The sequence below is a fragment of the Anticarsia gemmatalis genome, chromosome 1 (genome assembly GCF_050436995.1).
Source record: "Anticarsia gemmatalis isolate Benzon Research Colony breed Stoneville strain chromosome 1, ilAntGemm2 primary, whole genome shotgun sequence".
In the NCBI taxonomy this organism is placed as follows: Eukaryota; Metazoa; Arthropoda; class Insecta; order Lepidoptera; family Erebidae; genus Anticarsia; species Anticarsia gemmatalis.
In genome coordinates this window covers 4068922-4078667 of record NC_134745.1, presented here as the reverse complement: position 1 = coordinate 4078667, position 9746 = coordinate 4068922, and the positions used below count along the sequence as shown (strand labels likewise).

At 43.5% G+C, this 9746-nt stretch overlaps 1 protein-coding gene across 5 annotated transcripts; it reads left to right on the top strand.

The window, feature by feature from the left end:
* The first annotated feature begins 41 nt into the window (after positions 1-41).
* stau (double-stranded RNA-binding protein Staufen) lies at positions 42-9701 on the top strand. 5 transcript variants are annotated; one of them, XM_076113233.1, is made up of 16 exons: positions 42-183; positions 287-423; positions 3434-3590; positions 3835-3973; positions 4046-4302; positions 4394-4495; positions 4587-4713; positions 4984-5325; positions 5450-5580; positions 5693-5893; positions 6009-6243; positions 6554-6672; positions 6951-7065; positions 7262-7380; positions 7583-7740; positions 7895-9701. In XM_076113233.1, the coding sequence occupies exons 2-16, from the start codon at positions 299-301 to the stop codon at positions 7956-7958; spliced, it is 2391 nt and encodes a 796-aa protein (XP_075969348.1). In that variant the 5' UTR covers positions 42-183; positions 287-298; the 3' UTR covers positions 7959-9701. The 5 variants fall into 5 exon arrangements, with proteins under 5 accessions (XP_075969348.1, XP_075969319.1, XP_075969339.1 ...); XM_076113204.1 differs by having other exon boundaries at positions 287-441; positions 4049-4302; XM_076113224.1 differs by having other exon boundaries at positions 287-441; positions 5002-5325.
* Positions 9702-9746: the final 45 nt, after the last annotated feature.

Here is a 9746-nt window from a genome sequence, read left to right as displayed (position 1 = left end):
GAGAATGACATTCATTTGAATTTTGTTGAAGTGACTATGGCAACATTTTTAACATGGCCGCATGTTGAACGAAACGATTTTCTTTACTGTTTGCCAAAATAAACGTATTTAAGCGTAATTAGTAAGCGGATTTATGTTGATTGCATAGCAGAAATACAGATTTGCACGTAACGTTAAATAAGGGTAAGGGACACAGTGTGAACCATTGAAAATGGCGATCTAAATTTGCGGTGTTTATTTGGTGGCAGATCGCGATATTTATAGTTTGTTTGTGTCCCAACGGTAGTGGCTCGTGACGATGATGCATCACCCGAACATGCATCATCAGCCGATGTCGGGGCACCCGCCGCAACACATGGGCGGGCACCAGGGCATGCCCGCGCACCATCAGATGCCTCCACACCAGATGCACAGAGAGAACAGGCACGTAACACTGACTAGGTAGAGTAACGTTCAGCTTTTCATTACATTATTTGCTTCTAATGCTTAACGCCGAGATTTTGTTGTGTACATGATCATACGTCACGCTGTTTAGCACCAACAATCAGACATAGACACGCTTCAGTAAAACGGTATCAAACAAAAAGTTGTAAGTCGTCTATGTGCTATAATTTAGGTCATTATAGTTAAATATAATATTAGGCAAGTTTTCATGATAGTTTCATCACAGCTCTGCTTTTCACAGCTATAGAGAATTTTCTAATTAGTTTGATCATAAAATATAATTCTTGTAATGATCTTGATCTATAAATAATAAGGCAACTGTCATGAGTTGTATTTATTTATGTCTACTTTGAGTCAGATGATTATATATTTCAATGGTACATGATACACTTATTAAATCTTATCCAACTTGTTCAATAAATGTTCAAGTAAATTGTAGATAAGTGAATATTCAACAAGATTGTTTCACGGATGAACCACTTTCACATGCCTCAAGTGTTTGTTACATATTTCTATAATCATATGTCTTCCAACAACCTGCACTCTCAGCTCACACTTCAGCAATTACTAAAATTTATGTATTCATATTGAAACTACAAACATTATTCTCTTTTATACTGCACATTAGTTAATGCTACAAGCAAATAACTCAAAAAATAAATAAATTATATTACTAAAGTAACAGTATCGCATTTCATTGAACTGTAGAAAAGAATCTGCTGTGTTTGTTATCCTTCTCATAGATTCAGCTATCGTCTTTTAAAGAAAACTTATTTACTTATCTGTCATTATGAAAATTCTGCAGAACTTGTAATTATTTATATGTATCATAAACTGGATCAGATTTAATGTTAATTGGTTACTAGGTACTTCAGATAAACATTGTAGAGGTCATTACCCTTATGCTTGTGGAAAATGATAAATAAAGTAGTTACTCTTTGATTTCATTAACATTTAAAGAAACCAAAGAGTAACTTATTTTTATGGCTTTTGCTAGACAGTCCAATATTTTAACAGAAGACATTTTTTTAAACAATTTTTATAAAATACTTATTTGAAAAGATATTCTTAAGTAAAGTTTACGCCTTATTAGGTTCAAAACCTATCTGTGTATAAAATTCCTTCAAAATCCAATCCTTTGGGTATGATAGAATATAATATTAGTATTACTTTACATTACTTATTAGACAATCATTTTATACACCAATAAATTCCATTTATTTATTAAAATGTGTAAAATCCCAATTAGAAATGGCGTAAGCTTACATCTTAAAATGAATAAAACTGAAACTCATACCATAATGACAATGAGTCAGTATAATATGCAGAAAAAAACATTTATAAACTATTATGTATATATATGTCTGAGAATAAAATGTTGCATCCTTTATCAAATTTGAGCACAACACCTGAATAAAATCTACCTAGCATTTATTTGTGAACATTTCAAAATTAGTCACTCCAATTCTTGTAAAAACATCAGCCAAATTCCCATACAGCATGATTTTGAGAAAGAAAACATGAGATGCCAACTCCATTAACTCAGTGTAGGGACAAGACAGAGTAGATCTATTTATTTTTACACAATTAAAATTAATAAACACACTTATTTTAAATATACCTTACATTTTGAAATACTACCATTCTTCATCAAACACACTTCCATTTGCTACACTTTCAGAACTAAACTGGTTTAGGTGAATTTCTCTATTTTATTGTAAGGAACAGTGGCTACTGTTCATGAAAAAAGTTCTCAAGCTAAACTTAATATGCTTGGGTGCACCATACTAGTTTAAATTGGTATTCAAAATGTTACTCTCTACATTCAACTATTCTATTGTACCTTTGTTTACTAGTAGTACAGATCTAGGGGCTCTCATAGGGCGCAATAAATTGCAGACTGTAGTAAAACTAGTTTCTTTTGTTATAAATTCAAATAACTTAAACTGCATCCTTTCTAGTTTATTTAAAGAAAATAAATAATGACATTCATTATTTAATCTTCCTACAGCTTTTTTTAATATTCTGTCTGATTTATTAAAATTACTTTACTTTTAAAAGTATTGCAAAGTTGTCATCTGATTCTTAGTAATATTAAATTATAATATGCACTTATTTTCTAATAAAATTTATGTTGTTTCATAAATATTGATGATTAAAATATTGTGAAAAATAAAAGAAATGCAAATCAGTCTATTATACAAAACCTGTCTTTAAGTTGCTAAGAGGCTTACAGTTGACTCATCATTATTATTAGACATTTCATATTCATTTAGGCTCAAGATAATGTAACTGATAGATAGCTCAGCTTACTGTAAATACTTTGGAATTACTCATAAACTAACATTGATTATAGGATTTTATTTGATCTTTGTGGATATTTACGTAGCCCAGTTTATTCGCGAGACGACCCCCTAGTACCGAAAGTGATAATACTTTATAGGTTCATATTACTTGACCCCTGTAGTAATAATAACTGAATATGAGTTGGTTACTCAAACTTTGACACTATTTAATAAAATAACACTGTCTTTATCCAGCCAAAGAGTGGCGACTCCATTGATATGCAAATTTTGTGTAATTTGTTGATATGTCGAGGGTCTTTTGCGGCGCTCTTTGTCGCGTAAACTGGTTGTGAATGAAACTTACAATAGAACATATGACGACGTCTCTATTGACGGCCGGAGACCGAGGTTTTCAATGCAAGGCCACCTTTCTTCACTTAGACTAATATATTACGTCCATTGACCGGCAGACAGTTGGAATAACAGTGTCCCGGTGACATCCGAGCTAGAAGGGTTACTTTCTCTCAGCTGGTGTCGTGCTAGGACTAGTGTAGTGTGCGCGCCGAGCTCTCAGCTCGCGATACGAGCGTGATCGTTGTACAGTCTGTAATGGATACAAGAGTGTGTGGTGCTTTCGCTATTGCTTCAATGAGTGGAATGTTAGGCGATAGGTGTGTGTTCCTGACTGAGTGTCGCATGTGAAGGGTGCCGCTGGGTCCGGGCGCGGCGGGCGGCGCCATGTCACACGGGCCTTCGCTGGGGATGGGCGCCGCCATGGGCGTGCCGCCTCCACAGCGACCACCACACCCCATCAGGGCTATGCCACATCATCCGCAAGCGCAACACCACTCCGTGCCACCGGTCAGTACCTCTCACACTCCTCACTAACCACTTTGACAATTGACACTACTTCGTGACATGTCTTAATTCAAACTTATCTCTTTGCCTGTACTACTGAAGTGTAAATGAAACGATGTCTGTATCTCCATCATAATTGTATTTTGTCTACGTCTATAATTTAGTTATCGGCCGGTAAGTTAGTCTTTAAACGAAGATGAATTGTGAGGCAATAATTAATTTGTGAATTGACTTGTCGGCGTGACAGCAACAAATGAAGCCGTTACGCCGGCCGTACGCGGTGGGCGGCGGGTATGGACCGTCGGGCGGCGTGATGCCTCCCCCGCCCTTCGCGCAGCATCCGCCGATGCAGCAGCCTCCCGCGCCGCAGCATCCACCACACACTGGTCTGTATTATGAATACAAAATGGAATGATAGACGTGAATACAATACTATCCCACACGTTTTGTTGTTATAGTAGTGTCAGCACCATCAAACACAGTCACAAGCAACAAACCGGCCGCTACGCCAAGTGTAACAGAGAAGGCGGGTGGAGACACATGCAGCGCGGTCGCAACGAGCGGAGCGGGCGGCGGCGCAGCGGCTCCCGCGGCGCCCGACAGCGAGGCCGCGGCGCAGGGCGACAGCGAGGCGCCTCGCCCTGCTGCCGCACAGGCCAACAGTAAAGAGAAGACTCCCATGTGCCTGGTCAACGAGTTGGCCAGGTACAATAAGGTAACGTGCCACAATGTCATACCTAGTTAGGAACAACGCCGTCGTTTCAAAGTAATCGAGTATTAACGGACAACGGTGGTATCGTTTTCAGATTAAGCATCAATATCGCCTCACATCAGAGACGGGACCCGCGCACAAGAAAGTATTCACAGTAACACTCCGATTGGGTGATACTGAGGAATATACTGCAGAGGTAAGTGATACGAATCTCGCGCAACCGGTCGCACGTTACGTTTATGATCGGTTAGCAAAAGCATCAGGTGTTTTAACATGCGTATTCGTAGGGCTCGTCAATAAAGCGCGCGCAGCACTGCGCGGCGAGCGCGGCGCTGGCAGCTACAAACTTCCCGCCGCCGCCGCCGCGAGCGCCCGCGCCGCACGCCGCCGCACATCCGCACCACAGACATGCAGGTGAGTGTCAAGCGCCCAGATCCCATCGGGTAGTTTCACGTCGCGGTCCTTCGTATCCCAGGTTCTACAATATTCATCTATTACGTTACTATGAGATCATTTCGATCTTAGGCCGTTTGAGACGTTAGAACGGTCGTAATCGTCTTCTAGATCTTAGGAATTCTCTCTATCGACGTATCGAATAATAGAAACGTCATCGAGTCGCATGTAACGTCAATAATATGGTCGACGGAGAGGCGGAAAGGTGAAGGATCACTATAATATAAGCAGGCTCGTTGGACCACTCAGGCGCGGTGATGCCGACGGTGGAGCTGAACGCGCTGGCGATGAAGCTGTGCCAGCCCGCCGTGTACTCGTCCGTGCCGCCCGTGGCGGGCGCGGCGCGGCTGGTGCGGCGCGGGCCGTACCGCGCGGGCCCGCTGGCGCCGTACGCCGCGGCCGCGCTGCTGTACCGCGTGCGCGTGGCCGTGGGCGGCCGCGCCTGGCTGGGCGAGGGCAGCACGCCGCAGGCCGCGCGCCACGACGCGGCCGCGCGCGCGCTGCACGACCTGCGCCCGCCGCCCGACCCCGCGCACCACGACCCGCCGCCCTGCCCGCCCGCCGACGAACAAGGTACCGCACCCTCCTTCACCTTCATAGCTATCTATCTCGTCACCGAGCTCGCTTACGTACACCTACTTGCTTCTCGTTTAAATTTAATATTAATTTTATAATTTATATGTAACCATAATTTCAGGTGAATCGAACTCTGACATACTTAACTCGGAGGTGAAGTCCCCGGTGTCTTTGGTGCATGAACTGGCACTCAAACGTAACCTCCCCGTCATGTTCACCGTCAAGTCCGAGCGAGGCCCGCCACACATGAGAGTGAGTACAAGACGTGATTGATTACTTACAGATTTGTCAATATTTGTAATTTTATTTCCACTGTAAATTTTTAAACACAACACCAGTTATAACAATGTCGTACCTTTTCTAGGTATTCGTAACGGCTTGCAACGTAGGCGACATGGAGACAGAGGGCGAGGGCAACGGCAAGAAGGTGTCGAAGCGGCGCGCGGCCGAGCGCATGCTGGACGAGATGCGGCGCCGCTGGCCTCCCGCGCTGCTGCGAGCGCGCCCGCCGCACGACAAGCGGCGACAGCAACCTACCAAGAAGAAACCTAGGAACCTGATCAAGGTATACCCATCGTCTACCGTTCTTAATAATCTTACTGATTTAAGTTCGCAGGACGCTAGATCCTGTCGTCACTCCACCGACGTTTCGATGTTGTCTCATACATTGCGGTGTGCAGCCGGAGCCGGCGGAGGGCGCGGGCGGCGCGGCGGGCGCGGGCGGCGCGGACAACCCCATCTCGCGGCTGGCCGTGGCGCGCCACGCCGTGCGCGCGCGCTCGCCGCAGTACCGCGTGCTGGAGGAGCGCGGCGCGGCGCGGCGCCGGGAGTTCCTGGTGCAGTGCGACGCGCCGCCGCACAGCGCCACCGGCCTCGGGCCCAACAAGAAGACGGCCAAGCGCCGCGCCGCGCACAGTACGTATGCCGCACACCACACACACCGACACTGACATTACCGACTCATTCCGAGGACCCCTTCCGACGCAGATCCGACGAATTCCCAAACGTCCAAAGGCGGAATGCCTCCGTTACACCCGCGACGAACTTTGTTCGCGATTCAAGTTCTCATATAACGACGATACGATACATATTTAGTTAGTCTTGAGCTTCCGATAAGGTTGAGCTTACATTAATTAAAACGTCTTTAATTATGTATTAATTGTGCGTGAGAAAGTTACAACCAATTCTGTAATCCCATCGGCACCCAATAATTTGAATATTACAGACGTGCTTCTAGCGATGGAGATGAGCGCCAAGACGGAGGGCGGCGCCGCGCAGAACACCAGCTGTAGCTCCGACGGAAACACCGACGCCACCAAGAGCGGCGCTGATGGCAAACGAAAGGTAAACTCATACATACAAACTTTTATAACCAGTATTATTTTTTATAGCGAGCGTAGATTTTTCAATAGTCATGTTTTATAGCATCTAGTATCTTTCAAATGACAAGATTTCCTCGAATCTGCATATTTCGTTCCGAATAGCACCCCTCTACTTAAATACTGACACACACTTTTCCCGCCATCTCGTCTCCTTAAAAGTCTTCATACGGTAAATTCTCATCTTAATTCTTCTCACAGTCAAGGAAAGACGAAATTTAAAAGTGGCTCGGTACATTGCAGGAGGGCGAGGCGGGGGCGGGCGCGGCGGGCGGCGCCAGCGACGTGCGCCAGCCCGTGCCCGGCGTGCTCATGATGGACTACCACCAGCGCTCCGGACAGCCGCACCAGCCTAACGGTCTGATATACACTGTTACACTCTAATTATTATGTCAATCTTTTTTGTATCACTTGTCATGTTTATCAGTTTTTGCGTGACTTTTTCATTCATTGATTCAACGTGCACAAATGGTCATTGGTCTATAAACGACACGCGGCCCTAAGATAAAATGTTTAGATTGGTAAATGAATATACAATTGTCGTTGTATTGCAGGTGTGAGCGAGACGAGTGCGACGGGCGGCTCGGGCGGCAACACGCCGGGCGCTAAGGACCAGCTCATGTATCTGTCACAACTGCTCGGCTTCACCGTGCAATTCTCAGACTTCCCTAAGGTAAATACTTTTAACCGTCGAAGTACTTATAATATCTTGTAAATATGTTTAAAATATTGATAGATTTATTTAAATTTGTAAATTATGAAAGTTATAATTTCGAGATAGTATGACCTGGCAATTTAATAAATTAATTTTTAATTATGTCTAAGCTCTAAAGGCTAACGGAATATTAATCAAGTGTGTAATTGTAACGTTCCAGCGCAACCACGGAGAATACCTGTCCCTTGTGTCGCTGTCGACGGAGCCGCCGGTGATGTGTCACGGCGGGGGCCCGAGCACGGCGCACTCCCACGAGCAGTGCTCCCGCGCCGCGCTGCGGGCCCTGGCGCTCATGGGGCTCGACGCGCCGCCACACAAGTATGTACACTGTACACACCTTGCTGACCTTCACACGCTCATACTAATATCTAATCCGATATCAAATTCTTTACTAATACTTTTTTATAAACATTTCACAAGGAGCTATGGTTTTACTCAATGATGTTGACCAGTCATTGTATCGTTGTTTCAGTATACCGGCAGTGAGCGCGACGGCCGCGAAGCCCAGCGTGGTGAGCAACGGCATAGCGGAGTGAGCGGCCGGCGCCACCACTGGTTACTTTTATTTACATCACTTTCGATCCAATCCTCGACTATTGCAATATTAATTACACGTGAATATTTCACAGCGCGAAATGATACGTTCGGGACATCTACCGCATAACTCTTGACTGTTTGGTGCCGTTACGAGCTATGATATATTCACTAGGTTTTTGTTTGATCTCGAATCTTGCAACAACTTTTAGTCTATTTCCTCTAATAACTTTCATATTTTTAGAATTACAAATGTATATTTTTTGTTATACATGACGTCCTGTGAGAAACTATTTTAGTTTATTTTATTTTTACGTTTCCTGAAAATGTGTCCTCTCGCTCACAAATTAGGATAACGGTTTTATATTTATTAATCAAAAGTTCGGTAGGCTTGTCTGTGGTTTAAACGAGCGACGCTCATCTCAAATGAATTTAAATTTCAAAAGACACACTAGCCGTACATGAACTAAAATACACTATTCATCGGCCACAAGTATCGGAACTTGTCCGATGTTATTTTATAAGAGTAGTAAGTATATGAAAATAAAATATCATTAAAATTATGTAGGAACGAATATTGTATCGAAACTGCGGCTGTGAAGCCAAACCAAAACAGTTTCCTTGGGACCGTAAAGCCGCGACCACCGACCAGTCAGTGGGCGGAGCACGCGACCTCATATACATGTATCGGATCACTTAGCTCTAGTTTGTAACGATATGTACCCAAGGATATAATATACTCGTCGCGTGTCCGGCCGCACGGCGGGTGGCCGCGCTCCCGACGAACACTAAAGTTACATCATGCGGCCATGGTGTCTCGTTAGTTTAGCGTACAGTAGTAATCGCCGTGGCCCTCGGCCAGCAGGTACACAGGTATACGGTGTGTCGCGCCGCGCTTTATTCCTCCTCGCTCGGGGCTCCGCGGGGGCTACGGCGATTAGAACGATGTGTGGCCTCGATTTTTAACTGAACACTAGTGGATGAGCGTGTATAAGTATTTCCCCGACCCTAAGCTATGAAATGTGTAATTTTAGACTAATGATAGAGTACATGAAGCTGACGTCACTAGGTGTATGCTCCCTGTCGACTTAGTGTAAGGTTGAAGGTTGCTTATTATTGTTAGGCTCTGTGTAATCTATATTTAATGCATGTACCACGTAACTGATTAGTGTAGCGTTTGATTAATGACATTTAAACGATGTTTTTCTAGGTGTTAACATATAGTAAGTGTGATACAATTGATCGGTACGATATCTTTGTATTAATTTTAATCATATCTTGAATGTGTGTATTAGTTGTGAGGATGCGATCCAAACGGGACCCAAGCACCGGTCAATTGTATGTTCTGTAACAACCGATTGTACATTTCATTGTAATGGGTCCGTAATCAATCGAAATTGTCTCTGAGTGTTACTTACGACTGTAGTTATATTACACTACTAAGCATATATGTATTGAGTTTATCTGTAGCGATATGTTAACTTCTTCATTTGTATGTCGAAACGATTTTAAATCGAGGCCATCGATCAATTTCTTCATGTTAAAAGTTGCACAAGTAACTAAGCATTAAGAAATTAACTTATTATTGGATAAAGAAAAACGCCAAAAGGGCATTAAGAAGTTTATTTATTTTGTTGTAAGCAACTAATATTTTATATTATTACGTAGGTTGGAGCAAGTCCCAATTGGATTACGTGCTTTTAGCAACTGTACTGTAAGGATATAACAATAAAAGTTGAATATTAGTAATGTGGTTTCATTTACTTTACTTAATTATTTATGTCCCACAT

Coding starts and splice junctions, on each gene's coding strand:
- stau (XM_076113197.1), top strand. CDS start 299: ATGATGCATCACCCGAACATGCATCATCAGCCGATGTCGGGGCACCCG. Junction 5,894..6,008: donor AACCTAGGAACCTGATCAAG/GTATACCCATCG, acceptor TGCGGTGTGCAG/CCGGAGCCGGCGGAGGGCGC. Junction 6,244..6,553: donor CAAGCGCCGCGCCGCGCACA/GTACGTATGCCG, acceptor TGAATATTACAG/ACGTGCTTCTAGCGATGGAG.